At 36.4% G+C, this 27,026-nt stretch overlaps 6 protein-coding genes across 6 annotated transcripts; 5 read left to right on the forward strand and 1 right to left on the reverse strand.

The window, feature by feature from the left end:
• Nucleotides 43-2,447, forward strand: LOC104747556 (ankyrin repeat domain-containing protein 2B). The gene is made up of 9 exons (XM_010469208.2): nucleotides 43-137; nucleotides 264-322; nucleotides 430-569; nucleotides 683-895; nucleotides 1,072-1,220; nucleotides 1,311-1,467; nucleotides 1,594-1,686; nucleotides 1,956-2,095; nucleotides 2,185-2,447. The coding sequence occupies exons 2-9, from the start codon at nucleotides 283-285 to the stop codon at nucleotides 2,282-2,284; spliced, it is 1,032 nt and encodes a 343-aa protein (XP_010467510.1). The 5' UTR covers nucleotides 43-137; nucleotides 264-282; the 3' UTR covers nucleotides 2,285-2,447.
• LOC104747557 (AT-rich interactive domain-containing protein 3) lies at nucleotides 4,520-9,060 on the forward strand. Its single transcript, XM_010469209.2, has 13 exons — nucleotides 4,520-4,728; nucleotides 5,182-6,771; nucleotides 6,870-6,909; nucleotides 7,086-7,138; nucleotides 7,229-7,274; nucleotides 7,471-7,563; nucleotides 7,668-7,778; nucleotides 7,887-7,941; nucleotides 8,037-8,103; nucleotides 8,190-8,256; nucleotides 8,342-8,392; nucleotides 8,486-8,578; nucleotides 8,660-9,060. Exons 2-13 carry the CDS (start codon nucleotides 5,195-5,197, stop codon nucleotides 8,759-8,761), a joined length of 2,355 nt encoding a protein of 784 aa, XP_010467511.1. The 5' UTR covers nucleotides 4,520-4,728; nucleotides 5,182-5,194; the 3' UTR covers nucleotides 8,762-9,060.
• LOC104747558 (thioredoxin reductase 2) lies at nucleotides 9,633-12,013 on the forward strand. Its single transcript, XM_010469210.2, has 2 exons — nucleotides 9,633-10,722; nucleotides 11,707-12,013. The coding sequence occupies exons 1-2, from the start codon at nucleotides 9,648-9,650 to the stop codon at nucleotides 11,775-11,777; spliced, it is 1,146 nt and encodes a 381-aa protein (XP_010467512.1). The 5' UTR covers nucleotides 9,633-9,647; the 3' UTR covers nucleotides 11,778-12,013.
• LOC104747561 (MLO-like protein 7) lies at nucleotides 14,613-17,507 on the forward strand. Its single transcript, XM_010469211.1, has 14 exons — nucleotides 14,613-14,869; nucleotides 14,966-15,023; nucleotides 15,103-15,416; nucleotides 15,503-15,563; nucleotides 15,640-15,728; nucleotides 15,819-15,893; nucleotides 15,976-16,064; nucleotides 16,142-16,191; nucleotides 16,263-16,303; nucleotides 16,371-16,544; nucleotides 16,635-16,670; nucleotides 16,755-16,822; nucleotides 16,920-16,980; nucleotides 17,080-17,507. The coding sequence occupies exons 1-14, from the start codon at nucleotides 14,675-14,677 to the stop codon at nucleotides 17,401-17,403; spliced, it is 1,635 nt and encodes a 544-aa protein (XP_010467513.1). The 5' UTR covers nucleotides 14,613-14,674; the 3' UTR covers nucleotides 17,404-17,507.
• On the forward strand, nucleotides 19,052-21,526 carry LOC104747562 (plant intracellular Ras-group-related LRR protein 5-like). Its single transcript, XM_010469212.1, has 4 exons — nucleotides 19,052-19,693; nucleotides 19,962-20,875; nucleotides 20,978-21,159; nucleotides 21,239-21,526. The coding sequence occupies exons 1-3, from the start codon at nucleotides 19,135-19,137 to the stop codon at nucleotides 21,092-21,094; spliced, it is 1,590 nt and encodes a 529-aa protein (XP_010467514.1). The 5' UTR covers nucleotides 19,052-19,134; the 3' UTR covers nucleotides 21,095-21,159; nucleotides 21,239-21,526.
• LOC104747563 lies at nucleotides 21,659-23,041 on the reverse strand. Its single transcript, XM_010469213.1, has 7 exons — nucleotides 22,955-23,041; nucleotides 22,608-22,645; nucleotides 22,478-22,527; nucleotides 22,342-22,391; nucleotides 22,217-22,246; nucleotides 22,061-22,123; nucleotides 21,659-21,963 (listed from the first exon to the last, which is right to left on the reverse strand). The coding sequence occupies exons 2-7, from the start codon at nucleotides 22,625-22,627 to the stop codon at nucleotides 21,856-21,858; spliced, it is 321 nt and encodes a 106-aa protein (XP_010467515.1). The 5' UTR covers nucleotides 22,628-22,645; nucleotides 22,955-23,041; the 3' UTR covers nucleotides 21,659-21,855.

Below are 27,026 nucleotides of genomic sequence, written 5' to 3' on the forward strand. Positions count from 1 at the left end.
CGCATTGGCTCGTTTGAGCTAATCTATTGTTGTCAAAAAAAAAAAAAGAATATCCGTTTTCTTTGCCACAAACATTTTCATTTTGAGGTTTTTCATTAGTTTTGGTTCTTCTGTTCTGTTCCTCAGAGCTTCGATAGGTATCGTCTTCTCCACCATACTTTTGGACTTTTCTGATCATGTTTCAATTCCAATCTGGGAGATCTCCTTTGATTTGATTTCTGAACAAATCTCTGTTTATATCTTCTCTGTCCGTTTTTTATTAGGGTTTTAAGTAATTTTCCGATGGCTTCAAGTTCAGAGAAATCAACTCTTCTTCCTTCAGGTATCTCTTTTGTTTAATCTCTTGATTATTTTAGATTCGATTGTTATTGTATAATCAGATTTGGTGGTTGTTTCTTCGAGTTATAGTTGTTTTCATGCTTCCCGCAGATGAGAAAAACGATACCAAGGAAGAGAGTAAGACTACTAAACCAGAATCAGGCTCAGGAGCTTCGCCCTCACCTTCACCTTCACCTTCACCGAATGATTTCAGTGCTTTTGATTTCTCAGGCATGGCTGGTATTCTCAATGTAAGTCAAAGGTTGTATTTTGTTTTGTGTGGGCGTGATGATTGATTAGTATAAATCAAAGGTTGTATTATTCTTTTGTTGATGGGTTTGGTTTGGTTTTTTTTTTAATTCAGGATCCAAGTATCAAGGAACTAGCTGAGCAAATAGCTCAAGATCCTTCCTTTAACCAGTTAGCTGAGCAGCTTCAGAGATCTGTTCCAACCGCTTCGCATGAAGGAGGTTTACCTAACTTTGATCCAGAACAGTATATGAAAACCATGCAACAGGTTATGGAGAATCCTGAGTTTAGGACAATGGCTGAGCGTCTTGGTAACGCTTTGGTGCAGGTACTTTCATAGGAGCTCTTCCGGTTCTTGATATTAGTCTTAATCTTATACTTGAGTTGTGGTGAATGATGATGGCTGAGCGTCTTGATACAAACTGTTCTTGGCTCTTGTTACTATTATTCTTAATCAACACTTCTAGTTGTAATCATGGCATTGAATCTCTGTTTGGCTATTAGGATCCACAAATGTCTCCCTTTTTGGAGGCTCTCGGTAACCCTGCAGCAACAGAGCAGTTTGCAGAGCGTATGGCGCAATTGAAAGATGATCCGGAGTTGAAACCTATACTAGCTGAGATTGATGCTGGTGGTCCTTCTGCTATGATGAAGTATGTTATAAAAATTACAATACTCATCATTCTTTAGAAATTACTAGGTTTACTTCTGCGTATGGCTAAGATATTTGTTTATGGTTGTAGGTACTGGAATGATAAAGATGTGTTGGCAAAGCTGGGTGAAGCAATGGGTATAGCTGTTGGAGGAGACCAGAGTGTTGCTCCTGAACCTGAAGAGGCTGAAGAAGGGGAAGAGGAAGAGTCTATCGTTCACCAAACTGCTAGTCTCGGTGATGTGGAGGTAAACTGATTTCGTACACTGTTGATACCTCATGTTTTTTATGGTCTGAATTTTATCCTTAAATTGGGACCATTGATCGAGGTTAGCTTTTAAACTCACTGTGCATTGATTTCATAAACCGATCAGGGTTTGAAAGCGGCATTGGCATCTGGTGGTAACAAAGATGAAGAAGACTCTGAGGGGAGGACAGCATTGCATTTTGCATGTGGATATGGCGAGGTATGACAAAGTCTTGAAACAAATCATAACAATAAAAACCAACTGTTACCACAGAATTCTGAAAACTAATTTACACTATGAATCTTTACTATCATGCACTTAGTGGAATAGCAGCTTCTGCTTCACTTAGTAGAATGCCACACACTTATCTATAGCCTTGTTTACGAAAGAAGTTGACAGTTACCATTAATGTATTTGTGAGTACACGGCGTTATAAAAGCCTAATGGCAGGTTTGAACCCAACTGACCTTGGTTGAGTTTGTTTGTAGATGAAATGTGCTCAAGTCCTTCTGGATGCTGGAGCAAATGTGAATGCGGTTGACAAAAACAAGAACACACCATTGCATTATGCTGCTGGTTATGGGAGGAAAGAGTGTGTAAGCCTTCTCCTAGAGAATGGTGCCGCAGTGTAAGTTTGCAATAACAACACATTCTATTTCAAACAACTTAAAAAAAATGGTTCTATATGACAAGTGTTGTTTCATTGTTTGTTTGCAGTACTCTGCAAAACATGGACAGTAAAACTCCCATTGATGTGGCCAAGCTTAACAATCAGCTCGATGTGGTGAAACTACTTGAGAAAGATGCTTTCCTCTGAGAAGGATATGTCTCTTCTGTGTCCTGTAAGGGTGTCACAGAGTCTGATTGCAACCTTGTTGTATGCTGTGGGTTTGTTGTTTCATCATTAAATCTGGAAAAAGATAGAAAAAAACAAGTTTATTATGGTTTTGTACTAAATCATTTTTGTCTTGAATTCGTCTCTCGTTTCGCTCTTTTAGATATTTTTCTCCTTTCTGTGTCACTGTCACGGCGCTGCTTTAGTTTGGCAATCACAAAAATTAAAAAGAACCTAAAAACTGGTACATAATTGAGAAGCAAAAGAACCAAAAGCGAGACACTGCAGAACTTTTTGTTCTTAGTAAAGATTTCGATCTCTTGCGATTTGGGTCTTTAGTTTTCCTTGTTTTCCATTTAGTTTCCGGGGAAATTTCTATTTCTTCCGGCCGGTTTATGTTTCCTTCTTTTCTTTTGGGCTTTATATTTCACCGTGGTTTCTATTGGGGTTGGTTTTCACTCTCAAAATGAGGTCTGGTCAATAAACATCTGCATAGCCCAAATAAATGATTAGATTCTTAAAATGTAAATAGGGGTATTTCAGTCATTTCTATAGGCGAACCGACAAACTACTCTACAAATACGAACGTGCGATAACCAAAAAAGTTGTAACGTCCCAACTGCCATCTCTCAGTGAACCCCATGTTCACTTCCAGTCCAGGGGCCAACCTACTTTAATGGGGATCACGTCCTTTCACTAGGCATGTGACCCCATCTATATCTAACGATCGGTTTGCTACGTTTGGGAGGCTTTTAAGACTTATTACCATCACTACAAATCACCACATGATATTTCTCTGTGTTTTGTTCTCACTTGCACAGTTTCGACAGTCACTTCCCGGAAGGTCACCCATCCTAAGACTATTCCAGCTCAAGCACGCTTAACTCTTAATGGGTGTCACAATTCACCCCCACTAACCAGATCGCAACGTCCTCTTTGTGCACCATGACCATCACCCCGACGGTATGAGCCCACTCAACTCCACACGCGTCTGAGTTCGATTTTGATACCACTTGTAACGTCCCAACCGTCATCTCTCAATAGGCCCCATGTCCACTCCCAGTCCATGGCCCAACCTATCTTAATGGGCCTCACGTCCTCTCACTAGGCTCGTGAGCCCATCCATATCCGACGATTGGTTTGCTACATTGGGAAGGCTTTAAAGACTTGTTACCATCCACACAAATCACCACATGATCTTTCTCTAGGTTTTGTCCTCACTCGCACAGTTCTGACAGTCACTTCCTGAAATATCACCTATCGTAAGATTACTCAAGCTCAAGTACGCTTAACTCTGGAGTTCTCTCAGGCCCTTTGACCAAAAAATAAGTGCACTTTGGTAACATAGATGACCAAATCAATTTTTTAAAACCTCTCTGCAAGTCCCTGAAATTGGAGGTGTCACAAAAGACCTTGTAAAAGGGAAATGAGAAACCGTTAGAGAAAACGACAGAAAATTAGCGGTTGACCCGTCAATTTGATAAATTGGACGAACCAGTCAAAGTCTTCCAGATTTGTAGCATTTGATTCTCGTCGAGTTAGCTCGTCAAGTTTTGTTTTGTAGTTCGGTCTTTAACAAACCTCTTCTTATATTAATAAAGAGAACCTTCGTTATTTTCCCCTCAAAAATAATTCTTAGATTGTGATCCGATTAGGACATCAACAGTTCCACGATTAGTTTCAATAATAAATATTTCATATGAAAAATTAAAAAAAAACCTGGTACATAGTTGAGAATAAGTTAACTCGGCGGTAAGCTCAATTTTTTCTTAGTTGTGTCAGATGTATGTGGCACCTTATAACACCATCTATATTTAACATTTTTATTTATATCTTATATTATACTAATTAAAAAAATTATTTACAAACTTAGTCATTAAAATATTGCACAATAAACAATAACTCAATGACAACAAAATCGATTAGTCAAATAATATATTTTTAAAATTTCCGTTTTAGTAAGATATATTATTTTTAATAGAAACTAAATATACTAACAAATCTTAAAAATGACATATGCCTTAAAAAAGAGAAAGAGTAATGTACTTTAATCATTTTTTCATCAAAAGTATATATAGTTTCAATATCACTTTTTATTTTGAAACGCCAAAAAAGAGAAAATAAATGAATTTCCGACAAGATTAGTGATGTAGATCGGGCCAAGTAGATTAGGTCAAAAAGCCCGTGAGAGCCCAAAAAACCTAAAAAAAATACCGGTTAAAATTGCAAACCCTCGATTTCATTTCTCCAATTCGATCGGTGTGTAAAAAATTTTGAGGACGACGACGACGACGACGAAAGAGAAAAAGAGTGTTTCAGTCACCACCACTGCACAAGGAGCTCGGAAACACAAAACCAATTCATCCCCTTGTCGTCTCCATATCTACCTTTTTCCCCGTTCTGCTTCTTCGTCTCTACCAACCAAGGTTCGTTTTCGTTTATTCCAACGCTTTATTTTTTTTCGGGATTTGGAAAATTTTATATTTATAATATAAGAATCCGTAATTCACGACTCTAATGTTTAGCTTCTCCGTGAAAGGTTTTTACAAAATCGTATTTAACAATCTTGGATTGAATTCGCAATAGCGAGAATCTTAATCTCAATTTGATGTCTTTAATTTTTTTTTTGCTTGTGTGTTCCTAATCCTCTTTTATTCTTCTAATACAATCTTAGAACACAAAACCAAAACCCTAAGATAAAAAACCCTACGTCTCCCCACACAAACCTTTTAAGCTGTTGTTTATTTGTACTATATGGGTATCACATACCTTTGTGTGTCTTTTTGGGTTTGTCTAATAAATTGTGAGCTTCAGTGGTCATTTCATTTGTTTACTGCAATTCCCAATTGATTTATATTTTCTTGAATTTTTGTAAATAGGAATGCTGTTTAAATGGAATCTACAATGGAGAATCTAACGGAAATAGAGTCGACAATGGAGAATTTAACGGAGGTGGGGAGTGAGAGAGTTGAACTGGGCGCTGATAAGGAAATTGAAAGTGGAGAGCTAAGGCAGGATGATGTAAAGGAAATGGAGAATGAGAATCCAGGAGAGGAAGCTCCATGTCCCATGGTTACTTCACTTGTGACTCCGAGGGAGACCAATGATGATGATCCGCCAAAGATTGATGATGAGAACAATTCCCAGTTAGAAACAAGCCCGCCTGAAGAAGGTTTAATCAACCCTACCGTTGAAGACACTCCAGAAGAGAACATAGTATCTACCGAAGTAAGTTCAGATATCTTGAAAGAAGATGACGGAGATGCTGTCAAGGTTGACAAAGATGATGCACCAGTCCTTGAAGCTGAAATACCTGACTCCACACTCTTGGAGGAGGACACAGGATCACTGCTTCAGCATGATGATATTGTGATGGAGCAGGAAAAAGCTGCAGAAGAAGATGACATGATAGCCTCAGGGGACCATGGAGAATTTGCTGTCAATCCTGATAACATACATTCAGAAGAAGAAGGATCACTGCATCATCATGCTAATACTGTAATGGAGCAGGACAAAGCTGCAGAAGAACATGAGATCATATCCTCTGGAGACCATAACGAATTTCCAGCCAATCCTGATGCCAAAGTTGTTGAGGAGAACAATGAAAGTATGGATGAGGGTGAGGCTAACAATGTGAACTTGGCTGGCGATGGAAGTGGACCAGTCGATCATGATCACGGGACCACAAGGGAGCTTGACACAGAGCTAGAGGTGCCTGGTTCTGAGACCATATCTAAACTGGAGGATACAAGGGAGTTTGACAAAGGGCTAGAGGTGCCTGGTTCTGAGACTGTATCTAAACTGGAGGATACGCCATCTGAGCCTCTCTTAGAAGCCTCAATGAACGTGGAAAAAGAACCGGACATGCCTGCCACTGAAAATTTGACAGACAATGACAAAAACTCTGATGTGTTGGCAGTTAGAGTCTCAGAAGACAGTGACAAAGGGTTATCTGTCTTGCCCGCTACCCAAAATCCCTCTGATCATGATGAAGGAATGACTATAGTTGATGCTGAAGCTACAGAAGACATGGAACTTGATCTTCCAGGTTCTAAATTGGTTGCTGATGCTACTGTTGACTCTGCTAATAACAAGGATGTCAATGTTGAGGCTAATACTGAAAAGCCAGATAATTCTAGAGAACGTGTGATAAATGATACAGATAATGTAAGTGCACAAGTGAGACGTGGACCCGGTCCTCGTGTTGCATCTTCCAATATAAAGTCTGAAGCGCGGGGTAGTGGAGATTTAAATAACGGAGTCCATAAAATAGTTCGGACAACACCTGGCTTTGATGGGACCATGCGCCCAAAGCACTCTTTCCTCTTGGATGATAGGTCTGACGGTAATGAATCTGGAACAGAAGAAGATCAGTCTGATTTTATGAAGGAATTGGATAGTTTCTTTAAAGAGAGAAACATGGATTTCAAACCTCCAAAATTTTATGGGGAGGGACTGAATTGCCTTAAGTAAGCTTGCTTCCCATCATTATTTAGTCACTTTAGTGTGTTATACATTGTAAAAATTCCAGCAGAAGCTGATATTTAATCAATTTTTTTGGCACAAGGTTGTGGAGAGCTGTAACTAGATTGGGCGGGTATGACAAGGTATGGATCACTATGAATATGCCTGATGAATATCACAGCGTCTTTTCTGACGAGAAAATGTGGCTTTTGTTTTTCATCTTCCCTTCCTGGCTTACTTGCATGCATACTGTTGTTCATGATCTAGCAGTAGGACTTTGGGTGATTTTCTACGGTTAATATGTTTCTTTACTGGATAGGTTACTGGAAGCAAGCTATGGCGGCAAGTGGGAGAGTCTTTCAGGCCCCCAAAGTAAGAAGAATGCTTCTCTTATTAGTGGTTTGTCTTAATCATGTGTAAATTTGCAAGACTTAAACTCGAATTGGTCAATTGTTTGTTCAGGACATGTACAACAGTATCATGGACTTTCCGAGGTTTCTACGAGAAGGTGAGATTATATTCTCCAACTTTTCCACTCTCTGCTTTTGGTTTCTTTCATGTGACTTTTGTATACACTAGAACGGGCGCTATGCATCAATCCATCTGAGAAATAATATAAATGATTGAACAGAAAACAATTGTGAATCATCTTGAATTATATTTTCCGTTAGATACAGTAACACTATATTTTCTTAATTCTTCAGGCTCTTCTTGAATATGAGCGGCATAAAGTTAGTGGAGGTGAACTTCAGATACCCCTTCCGTTGGAACTAGAACCAATGAATATTGATAATCATGTAAGATTGAGAAACTCATCATGCGTCTGTAGTTTTTGTTCGATCTTCTTCTTATGATTAATGTTTGTGTTTGGACTTAACCCGCTACCTTGTTTCTACACTAGGCGTCTGGATCAGGTAGAGCAAGGAGAGATTCAGCAGCACGTGCTATGCAAGGTTGGCATTCACAGCGTCTTAATGGTAACGGTGAAGTTAGTGACCCTGCTGCAATCAAGGTCCGGTTGAATCTTGTTACCAAACATATGTTTCATTTTACATTCACAGATTCACTTAATATCTTTGTTGTCATAGTCTGAACTAACATGCTGTTTTGTAATTGGTAGGATAAGAACTTAGTTCTTCATCAGAAGCGTGAGAAACAGATTGGGACCTCCCCTGGTATGAGTTCTGTTTGATGAAGAAGTCTTGGTTCGCATTTATATTCTTGAAAACTTTGATTCGGGTTGTTACTGACATCTGGGCAATGTCATCAGGTTTGCTCAAACGCAAGAGGCCTGCTGAATATGGTGTAAAAAATGCCAACCAAGTTTCTAAACCTATGTATGATTTTTAGCTTTTTGGTCTGGTTTTCTAATGGATGATCATTCACATTTTGAATGCTGAATCTCAGTTGTTGTGTTTCTTAGGTTGGATGTTACAGTTGTTGATGTTGGACCACCAGCTGACTGGGTCAAGATTAACGTACTGAGGACGGTAAAATCAATCGCCACTTTCTTAAAACCCTGAGCAATTACTTTTTGATTTTATATTTAAAAATAATCTCTTTCGTTACCTGCAGCAAGATTGCTTTGAGGTCTATGCATTAGTCCCAGGTCTAGTTCGTGAAGAGGTTAGCTCTCAAATTTGAAACACTCGTTTTGTTTACATATGGATCCTAGATCGAGTTTAACACTCAGTTTTTGTCTCGGCAACAATAATACAGGTCCGAGTCCAATCAGATCCGGCTGGGCGGTTGGTAATAAGTGGAGAACCTGAGAACCCTATGAATCCCTGGGGAGCGACTCCTTTCAAAAAGGTAAATACTCTGTTACACGATATTTCAGTTTATACATAGAATGCTGAATGCCATTCTCAAACCTCCACTGGAACACTGCAGGTTGTAAGTTTGCCGACGAGAATCGATCCTCATCACACATCGGCTGTGGTAACCTTAAACGGACAGTTATTTGTCCGTGTGCCTCTCGAGCAATTGGGTTAGAAACATTTACAGTTTTAACAAAAAAGCCTTTGAAGAAGATCTGAAAAGGGAGATGATTGTTAGAAGATGTAGCTGTTGTTGAGAGTATTTTGTCTGTATATTATTATGAGAGCATAACACCACAACCTGAGAAGGGCCAACTTTAGGAATCCTTTTTAATTAGACGATCTAGTTTATGGTCTCTCTCCTCTCTTTGATTGGATTCTCTTCTTAGTAGTGTCACTATTGATTTGTTGTAGCTCAAAAATCTTTTTTAAAAAACCCTTTTTCTACTAGGAAGACACCAATTTAAAACTTTACTTGATTATTTTATCGTTATCATTGATATTTGTGGCCGTGGATCTTTTTTTTATTATCAACTTACATGTTGTTAGCTCAAGAATCAAGATTGCATCTCAATCTGTACTTATCTTGGTGGGTTAGTGGTATAACTAGAAAAAGACAATTAGGCTAAAATAATATTATCTTTTTAATGTTTATTAAGGTGTTATGGAAAGATGTGTTTTTGTAAAAAATGTTTAGTTTAGGGTTAAATTATGATTTTGGATTTAAAATTTAGGTTTAACTTTGTTTCTAGAAAAATAAAGATTTTTTTCTTATTTTATTTTACATTTTCAGACTATATCAATCCAGCCTTGTGTTTTGTGTCAAGTCAAATATGCAAGAATCATTTTTGGCTTAAGGAAATGTAATCCACTGTTTTAATATTGGAAGTGATTCTAATCTTGTCACTGTTAATATTCCAAACTCCAAAGCCTTTGCATATATATAAAATGGTCCAATAATAATTTTGACATATGGGCTTTCAATTCATAAAATATTATAAAATTTGCATCGTAATTGTGATTCAAATAAAGTGGTCTATATTATTCAAATCGATTTGAACATGTGTTGGATCTCAATGAGCCAGTCAAGGTTCATAATAAAGTCTTTATTAAGCAGCGTAGGAGGAGGTTTCTTACTTGGATCTGCTCTCTCAACTCCTCCGTCTTTAGCCACCGCGTCTTCTTCTCCTTCCTCCTCCGCCGCCGCCGCCGAAATGGGAACTCACAAAACCAAGGTTTGCATCGTCGGAAGTGGTCCAGCAGCACACACGGCCGCGATCTATGCAGCTAGGGCAGAGCTTAAGCCTCTTCTCTTCGAAGGATGGATGGCTAACGACATCGCTCCCGGAGGTCAGTTAACTACAACCACCGACGTCGAGAACTTCCCTGGGTTCCCTGACGGTATCCTCGGTGCCGAGATCGTCGAGAAATTCAGGAAGCAATCGGAGAGGTTCGGTACTGAGATCTTCACTGAGACGGTTAACAAAGTTGATTTCTCGTCGAAGCCGTTTAAGGTAATCACCGATTCGAGAACTGTTCTCGCTGACTCTGTGATCATTTCGACTGGAGCTGTAGCGAAACGTCTTAGCTTCACTGGATCTGGTGAAGGCGACGGTGGTTTTTGGAATCGTGGTATCTCCGCTTGTGCTGTTTGCGACGGAGCTGCTCCGATTTTTAGGAATAAGCCTCTTGTGGTTATTGGTGGTGGTGATTCGGCTATGGAGGAAGCTAATTTCCTCACTAAGTATGGATCTAAGGTTTATATTATCCATAGAAGGGATACGTTTAGGGCGTCTAAGATTATGCAGCAGAGAGCTTTGTCTAACCCTAAGATTGAAGTCATTTGGAACTCTGCCGTGGTGGAAGCGTATGGAGATGAAAACGGACGTGTTCTTGGAGGGTTGAAGGTGAAGAACGTTGTTAGTGGAGAGGTTTCAGATCTTAAGGTGTCTGGATTATTCTTTGCTATTGGTCATGAGCCAGCGACCAAGTTTTTGGATGGCCAGCTTGATCTTGATGAAGATGGTTATGTTGTGACCAAGCCTGGTACTACAAAGACGAGCGTGGTTGGTGTATTCGCTGCAGGAGATGTTCAAGACAAGAAGTATAGACAGGCCATCACTGCTGCAGGAACTGGTTCGTTCTCTAACTTTTCTTTTTTCACATTTCGACAAAATGAGTTAGCTCTTTGAAACCATGACTGGAATCTATCTGATAATATTACTTGATGCCTTATAGATATTTGATTGGTCTGTTGTTTAAGAGGAGTCAGGTTTTCGAAAGTCAGTAGCTTTTTATATGAAATCCTTTCGTTTTTCAAAGTGTTTTACTTTGTATATCGTTTCATTTGATTCACTTAACATAGTGGTCGACGCATGCTTTTGTTGGACTTGTGTTTGCTGTAGAGTGGTCTTGGGTTACGAAGCAAAACATTCAGTTTGCTTTCTCAAAGTAGTTTGCTTTCTCAAAGTAGTTTGCTTTGTATATCCTTTCATTTTCACTTAACATAGTCGTCTACGCATGCTTTTGTTGGATTTGTGTTTGCTATAGAGTGGTATTGGGTTACGAAGTAAACATTCAGCTCATATTAATCATGTGTTTGCGGTTATAGACTATCTGCGTTCATTCTCATTCTCTGTAGAAGACTAGTACTAGTCATTAATTGTTATTAGTAGGTGTCTTGAGAGCCTGGAAGTCAAGTGATATGTGCTTGTTACTTAATACCATAATGTATTATTGACTATTTGTGTTTGCTGTAGTGGTCTTGTGTTGTGCCTTTGTTTTCGGTTGAAGGCTATCTGCGTTTCCATTCTTAATACTCTTTAGAAGACTAGTAGTAGTGGTCTTGATAGCCTGCAGGGGAAACTAAAATGTTTTCAAGGATATCGTTATAAGATTTGTTATCTAAATGTTACGATAACAAGCCGACACATTTAGCTATTTACACGGCATGGTGTGTGGTCTTAAATTGACTCAAGCTGAAATCAAATTGTTCTTGGCGGTCTAGACTTTAGAGTGATTGTGTGTTTCCATCAAACCCATTCAAATGTTTATCTCCTTTCGTTTTGTGTCATGAATAAGAGAGAACAAGTTTAATAAACAACTTTATGAATGGTGCAGGGTGCATGGCGGCATTGGATGCAGAGCATTACTTACAAGAGATTGGATCTCAGGAGGGCAAGAGTGATTAGAGAAGGTGTAGGAGAAGTATCCATTTATAAGTTGCTCGATCACTTCCTCTCCCCCTTATTATTTGCTTTGTCATATGTAAAACCAATAAAGAATGATCAAGAAACAAAAAAAAACAATAAAGAATCCGATTGATCTCACAAAGACAATCTGAGTAGAGTTTTGTTATTTGCGTTGGTTTGCAGTTGGATTTTGTGCCAAGTTATATAAACTCTTTAGTTGTCGCTGCTTCGACCCATTTTTTTTTAAGATTTATTCCTTAGGTGAGAGTATCATTTAGATGGATTATTCTTGATGTATCATTTAGATGGATTATATAAACTCTTGATGGATTATTCTTGTCATAAAATGAGCATCATTTAGATGGATTATTTGAATGAGTTTTTAAATTTTATGCAAAACTTTGAAATTCATCTGGATGATTCTAGTTGGACAATTTGGATAGAGATGGTTCATCCATAAATAACAAAGAACAAAATTAAAATTATATTTTTAGGGAATTTAATGTCAAAAATCTTTAGTTTTAAACCCTCAACTATTTATTTTTAATAAAAAAAAATCATAGCATATACAGGGGAAAATATACTTTTTATATATATGGTTGATATAATAATTTATTTATTTTACAAAATAGAATCATATGAAAATAAGAGGTGAATTATAATGATTAATGACAAATTGATATGGTAAATCAGATATATATATTATATCTTTATTTTGATTAGATATTTTTTTATGAAATTGATAATGTATTTTCGTTTTGTCTATTATAATTAAATTAAATTAATTAATATTTGACATTGGCATTGTTTGATGGTTTTAATCTAAATGTAAAAGGTTTGAGTCTTACAAATTGCATTTATTTTTTTTGGATCAAAATGACTTCATTTTTATAATTAATCGAAACTTCTAACCGCAAATTAAAACTGTTAATTTTTTCTGACCGTCAATTTAACGAGACGACTATTTTGATAAAGTCAACAAAACTTTACAATTTAACAGAACAGTCAAAAAAAAGTTGGTTATATATTTACCAATGTAAAGTTCATGTATCTTTTACAACAAAAATGCCTAATTCATGTTTTTTTTTAACATTTTCTCATTTATTTATAAGTACTACTTTGTTAGATATGTGTTCATCATTAGCCTATTTTTTATACCACTTTATGGTAAGTTTTTGTAATGACCATTGTGTCCTCTCAAAACGCTGTCATTTATATTTGAAGATTGATTGTAGAGTAGAAATTTATAAATTAGGTCAATTGCTCTCACAAATGCCAAGAAATAAGCAAAATATGTGCAAAAAAATAAGGTAAACATATGGAAAACTATAAATAAATAAATAAATATGAAACCAAAACTTATATTGAAAATAGACTTTACTATTGGTTGTCAAATCATACATATAAATATGGTTTTATTAATTTTCTCCTTATTGGTCTATTTAACATTTTCTTTTTAAATATAATATTTATTTTCAACTAAACCAAAAATGCAACATATTTAATCATATACAATAATCCATATTAAACTGTAACCAAAATTACATACATTATGAATTGACTATTTTTTGTCCATTCATTTTTATCTAAACACGCTATAAATTATAATTATAACTCTTCTAATTATATTGTTTTTTAAATGTAAATTCCACCCCTTCTTATATTATAAATAACTACACTTCGTATTTATAAATAACTATTCTCACATACTCTTCCACCATATCTCAAATTCTAAAGATTCTCTTTGTTTTGTCTTATATATTTGCATGGGTTGAAAACCCAAATAAGATATTATTGGAAGAGTTTAATTATATATTTTGTTTAATATTTATGTTTTGTTCATTTTTTTGTTTTTGTTTTTTATGTACTTCTTCCTTTCTTCTTTGTTTTCTTATATTTTTTTAATTATAAATTACATATGTATAAGAAAATTGCATGTGTTTTATTGTATATACAATATCATAGTTTTATAGCATTTAAATTAATAATCATAAATTTTCTTTAAATTCATGTTCTAAAAAACAGGATTTTCATAACAAAAATTGTTAAATCAATTTTGAAATCATTGAACCAACAAGAATACCAAAATTTGTCAAAAATAAATAAATAAACAACTTAAAAACTAAATAATATTCTTCCATGGCTCACCATGTTTGTAAAAATATTGCATGATGAACTTAATTTTTTCAAACAGAAAATTATTATATTGTTGATGTTGAAAGTTGACCATTGTTATCATTCTAGAAATCAATGAAAACCACAATTAGTAGGTTATTGATCTTAATTACTGGCCTCTTAAGTTATCTCGTTATTTCCCCTTTTGTTACACGATTTTCGAACCACCCCACCACCAAGATTTTTCTTCTACTTCATCTACCACTACCAGAAGACCAAAATATGAAATCAATATTTTTGTATCCTTTTATAGCAAACAGAATCGATTGCGTCAGTTGATGTCTGTCATACTGGTGAATAACGTCAAACCTTCTTTTTTAAAAAATTATAGATTAGCTAGCGGTTTCACTCGTTTGTGTTTTTGCAAACTTAGCTTGTAGTCAAAATGTCTTAATACTGTACGTAATTGACTTTGCTAATGTAACTTCCACTGATTAAATGAGATGAGTTACAAAACTAAAAACACAAGTACTACACCTTGTGAATTTGTGAATGCATGGCTAATTCCAAATTTATGTACGTAATTTTCAGAAGTAAGTATAAGGGTACTTGTGGTTTTTAATGAATCTCACAATAAATATAGTCAAATGAAAACCAATTCTTTATCTATATACTTATATAACTTACGTTGTACAACATAGTAATAAAGAAGCACAAAAACTTAAGTTTGATTCTCTACGTTAGTATCTTCTTTAATTTGTTTCATAACTTTCCCTTCACTCATGATCACACAAAGCAAGTGTCAAAGATCTTTGTTATGGTTTCTGGTGTTCCACGGCGGAGCTACGGCCACCACAGGAAATCCCTCCGGCGGGAGACAGCTCTCTCAGACGCCCACTTGGGCTGTTGCTATCGTCTGCACCTTTCTCATCCTCATTTCTCATCTCCTCGAAAAGAGTCTTCAAAGACTTGCCAACGTCTGTTTTCTTAATCTTCTTCCTTTTCTTACAAGTTTTCATGTTCAAACACTCATTTGTCTAGAACATCTTTAATTGTTTCTATCTTCTTCTCAGTGGCTATGGAAAAAGCATAAAAACTCTCTCCTTGAAGCCTTAGAGAAAATCAAAGCCGGTAAGTAAACATATATATAGCATTGCTTGTCTTAAAAGCTATTTGGTTTGGTTTTTGAAAATGGTGATTGATTCTACAGAGCTGATGATCCTTGGTTTCATTTCCTTATTACTCACTTTTGGAGAAACATATATACTCAAGATCTGCGTTTCTCGAAAGGCTGCTCTCTCTATGTTACCTTGTTCATCTGAAGACACAGAGCTTTTTCAGAAACTTGCTCCATCTCTTAGCACGCGTCTTTCGGCTGTTGGTGATACATCTGTGAATTGCAAACAAGGATCAGACCCACTCATAACATTGAAAGGCTTGCACCAACTTCACATCTTGTTGTTCTTCTTGGCCATCTCTCATATCCTCTATAGTTTAATCACTATGATGCTTAGCAGGCTCAAGGTACGTACGCGATAAATCTAGTTCTGATCAAAACTGTGTTTGATTGAGTCAATGAATGATTCATTTTGTATTGTCTTTTGTGGCAGATTCGTGGATGGAAAAAGTGGGAGCAAGAAACATTATCTCATGACTATGAGTTTTCTATTGGTACTTTGTTTCATCAGATTCTGTTTTGAAAGTTTTATTATATTTTATAGACTCACTTTTTTTGTGTGTGGTGTAGATCATTCAAGACTTAGGCTCACTCACGAGACTTCTTTTGTGAGAGAACATATAAGTTTCTGGACAAAAATTCCTTTCTTCTTTTACGTCGTAAAGAAACCATTTCTTTCCTTCTTCATCTCTTCCAAAATGCATCAAAAACGTTCTTGATTTGATTATTCTGAGCTCTTTTGGTTACAGGGATGCTTCTTAAGGCAGTTCTTTGTATCTGTGGGAAGAACCGACTACTTGACTCTGCGTCATGGATTCATCTCTGTGAGTTTTATAGTTTTGCATCTTTCCATTTCCTTCTCTCACAATCTTGATATGTGATACTATTAATAGTGTTCTGATTCAGGCTCATTTGGCCCCGGGAAGAAAGTTCAACTTCCAGAGATATATCAAAAGATCTCTCGAGGACGATTTCAAGTTGGTAGTTGGAATAAGGTTAGAGCACAAATCAAATGCAAATGAAACTGTGCTTCTTTATCTGATCTTATATAACTGTTTCTTTTGCTCTGCAGTCCAGTTCTTTGGGCATCATTTGTGATCTTCTTGCTGTTTAATGTTAATGGTGAGCTACACATCTATTCTTTCAAATCAAAATACAATTCATATACTGAGGTCTTTCTATTCAACTTCCAGGCTGGAGAACATTGTTTTGGGCATCAATACCTCCTGTGCTCGTAAGACAATCAATCTCTCTCTAATATGCACAGCTTCTTGGAAGTTTCTTGATGAGTCTTTTTGCAGATAATACTAGCTGTTGGAACAAAGCTTCAAGCGATTATGTCAACAATGGCGCTAGAAATCGTAGAGACACATGAAGTAGTTCATGGTATGCCTCTAGTACAAGGCTCAGATCGATACTTTTGGTTCGATTGTCCTCAACTGCTTCTTCATCTTATCCACTTTGCCTTGTTTCAGGTAATAACAGTATGAAAGCATCTTCTTCTTGATTTCATCTTGAACTAACATGTTTTTGCAGATTCTAACTCCTCTGTTTTTTTATTCCAGAATGCTTTCCAGATAACACACTTCTTCTGGATATGGGTAAAAGCAATGAGTTTCCTCTTCATTTCAACATTTTGGAATGTATATTATTTACTTAGTAATATACATATTTGGAATTTGCAGTATTCTTTTGGATTAAAATCATGCTTCCATAAAGATTTCAATCTTGTAATCATCAAACTCTTTCTATGGTAAAAAGCTTATTCATAACCTTTATTATGTTTCCAATTAGTATTATAGAGGAAAAGTATTTAAATAATGTGAGGATGTATGTATGGTATGTGGCAGCCTAGGAGCTTTGATCTTATGCAGCTACAGTACTCTCCCTTTGTACGCCCTCGTTACTCAGGTAACTTGTAAGACCTTAGTTTCCAATTGATACTCTTATCCAAATGATGATCTCTTGAAGGAAAGAGAATAGATAAATGATGAAAGGTGTGTGGAGCAGATGGGTTCACACATGAAGAAAGCAGTGTTTGATGAGCAAATGGCAAAGGCATTAAAGAAGTGGCATAAAGACACCAAATTAAAGAAAGGCAAAGCGAGGAAGCTCCCGAGCAAGACACTTGGTGTTTCAGAGAGTTTCAGCATCTCCTCCTCTTCCTTTGCAACCACTCTTCACCGTTCCAAGACCACTGGTCATTCTTCTAACATCAAATACTATAAGCAAGAAGATGAAGAAGACGAAATGTCGTCTGATCTTGAAGCAGCTGGGGCAGAGGATGCTATCGACAGGATTCAACAACGGCAAATGCAATTGCACCACTCTTAGGCTCTTAATTAGCTAGCTGCTTTCTTTTGTTGTTACTTGAAAGCTCACATGAAACAGTTTTCCTTTACTAACTGGTACTTGATCAGAAATTTAACAGTCATAGAATTGTCTTTATGTGTTAGACCATGTTTAGAGTTATTTAATAACTTGACCTACAAGTTATTTTACAATATAAGATAGAGCATCTACCTTTTTAGCAATAAAAAGTAACAAAAATGTTAACTTTTCTTACTACAAAAATGTTCATAATTAACAAAAATGTTACTAAGTCTAGAGTCGAGAGAAAAAATGAGAATCTTTCAGTCGGCTCCGGTGGCTTCATACCGCCAGAACAATGGTCGTAGTATATGTGTATGCCATCATGCATGGAAGTGTTGGAATCGGATTTGATATGTTTTAACTTTTTGATGAAATCATCATACTCTATTTTTAATTTATTTCTAATTGTTAAGTATAAAAGTATAAATGTAAAAACTCTAAATATAATTCGGAAATAAAATTTACGCGGTTATATTATCAATATTTTACGTATAGTTGGTATAACATATAAAATTTTAAGTCTAATGGGATCAAAATCATATTTCACTTAACTATTTCATCAAAAGTTAACAAAAATACATTAAATTAAATTTATTATTTTTAATTTAATGAGAGGTCATTTGATACCCCCTAACCTTCATTTAGGTCTGCCAGTGAATATAGAATTAAAAAAAATGAAACGTGTTAGAGTTGGAAATAAAATAAAGTTAGATTTGTTAGAGATGAGTATGAAATAATGTTGGAGATAGTCTAACTAGCCAGCCAGCCAATCGTGTGAGAGAGAACTCCAAATTCCATGATCGTTGTTGAATCGTCATGAAAAAAAAAGTAGTTTATTAAATTAGACGTGTAACTATAATCAAGATATCGGATCTATAGAAAATATACATATCAAATGGTTTAATGTAATGATAAAAATAAAATTTTACGAATATATTTCAGAAAAATTGATATTACAATAACATTTAAAATTTGCTTTTAAAATTTTATAGGAAATCCCAATATATTTAAAAATTATTAATATAATGCATAATTTATTATAAATAAAAAAATTTAGATCTATCCAAACTTTTAAATCAAGATATCTCTAGATATTTGAAATTCACTATATAAATCATATCCGACTGTCCTAAATAGTCTCAATTATATATTTCGAAATTATTAATATTAATGAAAAAGTTACTATAAATAAATAAAAAATTAGATCTGACTATCCAACTAAATTTTTAAATCAGGATATCTCTAAATATTTAAAAAATCACTATTTAAATCCTGATCTGAACTGTCCCTATTAAAAATCATCACGATCATGTTATCTTCTTAATTTGTCCAATATTATATCATCATGTTCATGTCATTGTCAATACTTAACTATTGTTTGAACATCCACCTTTTAATTAAACAAAATTATCATTAACCTAAACAGACAAGGACGCGAGTAGATAGAGATCACAGTGACCACTAAACTTAAAACTAATTTCTTTATTTATTTTTGAATTATTTAAATATTTGATTATTTTAATGCAGTTTGAGACAGAGAGAGACAACGACGAAGGAAAGAAGAAGAAAACGAACTGACGAAGAAAGAAAGAATGAGAAGAAGAAGAAGAAAGAGAACAAACAAGATATGGAAACATGAATCTCTCTGTTTCTTCTTCATAAAAAATCAAAATCTCAAAATCTTTTTTAGAAATGATGATGGAGAAACGTTTGGATTCAAAGGACAAGGTTGTGGAAGAGATCATGAGGATTCACAGATCTCTTCCATCTAGACCAGATATCGAAGACGTTGAGACCGCTACTTCTCTGATTCAAAACGTTGACAAAGAGGATCGTAATCGCTTGGACGCCATTGATGAACAAACCTCCTCCTCCTCTTCTTCTGGTGTTCCTAAGGAGCTTTTCGACGTGTTGAAGGAGATGAGGAGATGTCTTGTTCGTTTCCAGAGCGTTGAACAGAGAAGAGAAGCCAACAAAATCCTCGATCTGGAATCTATACACGTTGTGTTCGACGATTTGATTCAGAGAGCTTCGCATTGCATTGCTTCGCCTAACGGCACCACCACCACCACCACCTCTGTGCCTCGCTCTGTTCCTTCTGATCAGAGTCCTGTCAAGTCAAAGGACATGTTAACACGTGATGATGACACGTCTGTGAAGAAAGGCATATCTTCGTTTTACAGTGATGGGTTGTTAGCTCCTCGGAAGCCTCAGGTTTTGGATCCAACACTTCAGGCTAAGAACGTCACAGGTCAGTTTCAATCATCATTATATGTGTAGTAGGCCATGAAATGTTCTGACTTTTGGATAGAATCTCTACTTTTAAGATTCAATAGTGTCTTTCATGTTGATTAGTTTGCTTTTGCCAATGGAGATTTATATATGTGTAGGCCATGGAAATGTGTTTTGACTTGAAATGTTTTAACCTTTTTGGTAGAAAGCTTGAGATTCATGTTTCGAAAGTGTTTTGTCTCTAATTGTAGTGGAATCATTATTATTATTATTATATATATGTGCAGGCCATGATAAGGAAAAGTTGAGTCTCATAAAACTTGCTAGTTTGATTGAAGTGTCAGCTAAGAAAGCTACTCAGGGGCTAAATCTGCAGCACAAGCTGATGGATCAGCTTGAATGGCTTCCGGATTCTATAGGCAAGTTATCGAGTCTGGTTAGGCTAGATTTGTCTGAGAATTGCATCATGGTACTACCGACAACCATAGGAGGGCTTTTGTCTTTGACGAAGCTTGATTTGCATTCTAATAGAATTGGTCAGCTCCCTGAGTCTATAGGAGATTTGCTTAACTTGGTCAACCTGAATCTTAGCGGAAACCAACTATCATCTCTTCCATCAGCATTTAGTAAATTGATACATCTCGAGGAACTTGATTTGAGCTCTAACAGCCTCTCCACACTCCCTGAATCTATTGGTTCTCTTGTGAGCCTAAAGAAACTCGATGTTGAAACAAATAATATCGAAGAGATTCCACATAGTATCTCTGGTTGTTCTTCCCTGAAAGAACTCCGTGCGGATTACAACAGACTTAAAGCTCTTCCTGAAGCTGTTGGGAAGTTATCCACCTTAGAGATTCTGAACGTTCGCTACAACAACATTCGGCAGCTACCTACAACAATGTCCTCCATGGCTAACCTCAAAGAGCTAGATGTGAGTTTCAACGAGCTTGAGTCAGTACCAGAGAGCTTATGTTATGCCAAAACACTTGTTAAGCTTAACATTGGGAACAATTTTGCTAACCTAAGATCGCTCCCAGGGTTGATAGGCAACCTTGAGAGGCTAGAAGAGCTTGATATGAGCAATAACCAGATCCGTTTCCTTCCATATTCTTTCAAAACGCTTTCACAGCTGCGGGTTCTTAACACACAGCAAAACCCCCTTGAAGAGCTTCCAAGAGATATAACCGAAAAGGGCGCACAGGTTCTTCTTTCTTCTCTCAAATTATATTTGTCTGTAGATTCTGCAGTTTGTCGTTTGTGTCAGTCATGAATGATTGATTCATGCTCTTTGCTATTATCTCAGGCCGTGGTTCAGTACATGAATGATCTCGTGGAGACAAGAAACACCAAATCTCAAAGAACTAAGCCGAAAAAGAGCTGGCTTAACAGTATCTGCTTCTTCTGCAAGTCCACCAACTAGAGAAAACAGAGCAGCATTGAGATCCTCTAAACCACTCTTGACACACTCTGACCTTTAATCTTCAGGTAGATTTCTTTCTTAGAGATCCAAACATGAAATCCAACAAAAAAAGAAAGAAAGACCAGTCTCATTTTCATGTTTCAGGTGTATGTCTGTTACAACCGTTGGCAGGACAGTAGAATCCCGTTGTGTCCAGACAGTTCACCATTCATTCATTTATTCACAATCCAATGTTCCTTCACAATGTTTTCATATCACTCTTTGTATACTGGTGCTTTGTTTGTTGTATCTTGAGGAAAATGTAATTCAAATTGTTAATCTGTTAAGTGATTCTATTCTTGTTTCTCTTGATGTAACTTTTTACGTTTTGGTTGCAGAACTGAACCTCCATTCTTGTTTTTTCTTTTTATGTACCAAAAATCTTGAAAATAAGATCACGTCCAGAATTAAAATATGTTAAGCTTGAAAATAACAACAACATTTCATACATGGGACAAAGATATTAGTCATATGCCTCTTTTGTTCCCATGTATTGGGATGTTTGTGTTATAGTGCTCAAACATATTTAAGGTTAAATATGATTTACTAACAACAAAACAAACTAGATCATGTTACTCATAAGTTGATACATACTCAGGATTAACATTTCCATTTACTAACAGAACTCAAAAGTTAAGAATTAACCCAAGGTCAGATCAACAAAAGCTTGAGCTACTTAGTTTTTAAAGAGTTCATATTCTGTCTTCAGTCTCTGCACCAAATCAGATAGCTTCTTCAGATCCATTTCGTCGTATGTAACTGCGCTCAGTTTCTTCTTGCGAATATCGTTCATCGGCCATTTTCATTTCTCCCAACTCTTCCATCCTAGTCTAATAAACATGACAAGACATAAAAGACTCATCAACATAACTATAGTTGTATTTCAGAATAAAACACTAAGATGCATTATTATAGCTTGTTATTTACCTTAAATAGATGGAGCATATTTCTTTCCATTTTTTCCAGCTTAGCTAGTTCAGCCTCAGCCCTCTGAAACATAAGAAGACATTACACGTCAACCATGACTATGTCTTAACAAAATCAAACAACTTGAGGAGATACAGAACACAATTTATCGTTTACCTTTACTAAGGACTTGCATTCAGCCAAGCACTGTTAACATGGGAAAAATCAGCTGTGAGACATTAGAAATCAACAATAACTGTATCCTAACAAACAACCAAAAATCCCATTTTTCTTGCTTTTACCTCTTTGGCTTCTTTGATTATCTTATTAGCATTAGGGGTTAAAGCATCATCTGCAGGAAAGACAAAGACATTGATCAAGCTTGTGTAGGGGTTAAAATCAATGACCTAAAATAAATATCCTTTAAAGCCACATTACTTGTGTAGTATCCAAGAGCAAATACTGGTGCATTCTTAAACAAAAAACCCCTGCAAAAAGATTTCGCCTTTAAATCTCTCAGTTCATGGGTTTATCAAATACAAGAAAAATAAAAAGAAAAGAGTGTTACTTTGAAGAGAAGAGACCCATGATCTTCGTGACCCTCCTCTGAAATAGAAATTTTAGGGATTCTCTTAGTCGACAATACAGATGGAAATTAAAAAAAAAATAAACCAAAAAACAAAATTCACCACCACAAGTGTCGTTTACAGATAAACTTATAAACTGATATCAAACTAGAACACCATGAGCATTAATTTTATTGTTCTCTTAGGAAAAAAGTCAGGAGCTTTCAAGCATTAGATATGGGCCAAAAGGGCTCTGTAAAATACCCTAACACCAACAAAATCGAACTGAAAGAAGATAAAAAAAAACAGAGAAACGGCATTGACTCTAACAGAGAAGAGCAAGACTTACGCGAGATTGACGACAATGGCGACTTTTAGATTAGAAGAGAGACACGCAGAGCTAAAATTGTTCTTCAGTGCTCTCCACTCCGTTCCTAAACAACAAATGAAAAAGCAAACCGGGATTTTGTAGAAAGACATGGTTCTCTCCTGTTGGACCGTGTTTGTTAGGAAAGGCCCAGTAAGCCCAAAAAGTGTTTGATAAACTCAGCAATTGTGAGAAACCAGCACGTTGTTGGATACCAAGAGCTTCAAACGGCACGATGTGTTGATATCAAAATATCCCACATCGGTCACATACAAAGTAATGACTGAGGAAGCAGGGTTATAAATAGAGAAGTGGATTGTTCGAGCAAATTACTTACCTGGACGGGGTCAACTCGTGATCAGGAAGACGAGTGGCTTAGGCTAGTGACCTCCATTGCACATTAAGGAGGGGTGCTTAGCTTAAGGTCTTCCCAAGAGGAAGAGCCTACGTCATTATTTGTGGCAGGGGGGTTTGCGTTCGCGCAGCCCCTACCATTTTCAGTCTTTAATCTTTATATTTTTCAGTATTATTAATCTAATGATCTTGACGGCACAATTGGAAGACCAGAGGACTTTTGTCTCCTTTTTGTTAAGGTATAGAGTCCCACATCGGAAAGAAATATAGAGTTGATGGGTATTGTGTGACTATAAAAGAAAGAGGGTTTCGTTGAATGAAAACCATCTTTGCGCTTGGGGCAATGACGCAGCTAGTGAGGTCTTAACCGAGGCGCGTCTATTGCTGGTTGAAAACTATTTCCAAACCCCCTCCTAGGCCTAAGCTTGTCTTGGGCCTTCGAGAATTTCTGGAAGAGCTCCCTTCGGGGTAAAGCTCTACAATTCTTAGTTCAATATTTAGTCCCATTAAGATTTCATGTCCAAATGCCAATAGATGTTTATGATCTGTTCTACAAAACTAAACCTAAAATGTAAATTTCTGCAATTTTTCTAAACCCAAATTTCATTTAACAACATACAAACTTATAATACACGGTTTGTTAGACACCTCAGTAAAATCTGGAGCAAACTGAAAATCTTAAGAACAGAACTCAGAGCAATATGTGTTCATAAGTTGAAAAAATAACTCTTAACATTATTCTGCTTATTCCAATACCCTTCCCCAAATTACTTGTTGCTATAGCACAACAAAGCCGTTACATTTTCCAATCGCTGAATGATCTTAATTCTTAACCGTAGAGAACTTACCAGAATTATTTCTCCTTTAGAAGCCGTCTTGAAAAATCATAGAGCTTATAAGCTGAAGAAGAGCTAGGTCAACAGTATTTACTTCTTCGGCAAGTCCACCAACTAGAGAAAACAGAGCAACATGATCATGTTCTTGACAAAATCTGACCTTTATTGTGTCTAACGTATTTGTTGCCCTTGTGTTGTTATATTGCTGTTCTAGTGCTAAAACATACATATGATTTACTAACAACAAAAACTAAAATTGCTCTTTGACACTTGTACATTTTGATAAGTTTAGAAATAACTACAAAAATTGCATACAAGGACAAAGATGTAGTCATCCGTCTCTTGTGCATATTCTGCCTTCATGATCTGCACCATATCACCTTAGTTTCTCCTAGCTTTTTTCAATGCGTTGCTGCTGTCTTAGATTCAAATCTTCCACTTTTTTCAAATCCTATCTGTGACTGAAACAAGATTAAAAAAAAAAATTCAGGTGAATACATTATATATGGAACATAATTATGTCTATTAACCATTTTTTGCTTACCTCTAGGATGGACTTCACTTTAGCCATAGTGGACTGAAACAAGCGAAACATCAGGTGGCCGCAGATGTTACAGATCAACCATATAAAGGTTATCTTTCTAAAATAAAACAACTGCATATATAACACCATTTCTCTTGCTTACCTCATCGAACGGCTTTCTTATGTTGCCCGAACGACGTCTTATGATTGACAGAATCTGATAAGAATGAAGAACACAATCTCTACTTCTTATCTGATACACTGTTTATACAAGACTAGAGTCACCGGCACATCACCGGTTCATCAACTCTATCTCCCAAGCAACAATATGTCACTTTTAATACTCACAAACAATGCATAAAAGAACTACAATGACTGTTCTCAGTTTATATACAAATGTCTTCAGTCCCTTGCATATGCTTCTCATGTGCTTATCAATACTCCCCCCTTCGAAAACAGCTTGTCCTCAAGCTGTGGAAAAAAAGAAACCTAATTAACTGTGTAGTATCATCATATCGCCCTTTCCTAGCTCGTTCTCCACAGCTTCTTGCTAAAAGATGTCACAATATGTTGTCGTGCAAGGTTGTTCTATAAGCAGATTTTCCCTGTTCCAAACGCTTCCCTAGTCTCTGTGTTGTATTTTGATCTTAAACCACCAGTTCTTGCAAAATTTTCTCTTCCATAAATCTGTAAAACAGAATTGAATGCCACCCAAGCAAGGCACACAAACAACCTTGATCCTCATACTCTTATTCTCTCCAAACTTGTAACCTGTTTTGGTCGTGTGGTGTACAACCTGAACGGTCGTTTGAAACTGCTCCAATTCCCTTTGAATGATAGAATCGTGCTTGACCATCGAGTAGACTGGCTTCTGCGGAGTTGTTGGGGTGATTAACAGAGTCATCAACATGGATGCAAAACTTGCAGGTTGAATTACTTTCCCAATCTGAGACCACCACACATCATCATATCGTTTGATTTGGAACTTGTGTACAATCACATATCCATGCTCTTTGTTCTGTCTCCTGCCATAGTAGAGCTGCTGCTGCACACACATTGATCTTCCGCACCGTAGCGTCACCGTGAAGTTGCAGGTAACCCATAGTTGCAAGCTAAACTTCTGCAGTTTTTTCTTTCTCCAGCAATGCCACACTGAATGATAAAAATTCCAATCATTCACTAAAAACACTCTGTCTTCGTCTGCTTTATCTTCATCATGTTGTGTGTATTGTTTAGCTAGAAGCAATTGTTGATGAGCTTGTAATCGCAGCAAGTCTCGTTCTTTACGCATCGGTGCCCGCTCTACTACCATACGTGACTCTTCTTCAAGCTCAAGAAGCACACTTTGAACCATAGACACTTGCAGACCCTCTCCTGGTTTCCCAGCAACTTTAGTGTTCTGAATTACAACCTTGTAAACAACATGATGTTGCTGTATTGATGTGACCCTCTGCTTTGGTCTGTTCCCATTTGGGCTAAGGCAATCCACCAATAGAGACACAAATTTATACTTAAACTGCAGAGATTTCAAAGACCTTTGCTTCTTCCTTTTTTGTGGCCTACCAACACGAAATTCACACAAAGTTTCACCCACTGGAACATGAAAGTGCAGTCTTTTTAATCTCTCTTTTACATGCTTGGATTTCCTCCAACTTGTATTGAACCAGTCATGATTCTTATGTGTCTTTAGTCTTTCTGCCTCAGGTTTGTATTTAAACTTCCAGGACTTAGAACAATTACTCTGCTGTTGCATTTGCAGCTCATTACTATCACACAAAGTACACTGCTTATGCAATCCTTCTCTTGTCCCATTCGCATCTGCAACTGCATTCATCTTCTTATGTTGCAGTAAGTTGTACCCTCTAAGAAATATTGGATCGAACACTTGGCAGCCATATATTTCTGTCTCACTACCATACATAATCTGAAACTGAGCTGCAACATTTCCATCAAGGAACAAGCTCAAATCCGTCTTTTTTAACATCACAACAACTTTTTGACTCTTTGGCAATTCTTCAGTAAAGATCCATGCTACTTCACTAAGAGCTTCAAAGATTGGATTCTCAATGTGCTTTTCCCCAAGTTTTCTATTAGCCAAAACTGAATCCATTCCAGAACATCCTAACTTATGAACACTACAGCTAGGTTCCAAGTCAGAGATCAATACCTGATCTTGCTTGTTGAAGTGATTTTGGACCAACGATTCTTTGAGTAGACTCGCTTCTTCACTGTGAATCGTAACTTTTTCTACAGCAGAAGTTTCTATTGATACACACTCATTGGAAAAAGATGAAACAAATGTTTCTTGAATCTCTTTCTTCTCTTCTTTCTGCTCCAAGAT

The sequence above is a fragment of the Camelina sativa genome, chromosome 15 (assembly GCF_000633955.1).
Source record: "Camelina sativa cultivar DH55 chromosome 15, Cs, whole genome shotgun sequence".
NCBI classification, from domain to species: domain Eukaryota; kingdom Viridiplantae; phylum Streptophyta; class Magnoliopsida; order Brassicales; family Brassicaceae; genus Camelina; species Camelina sativa.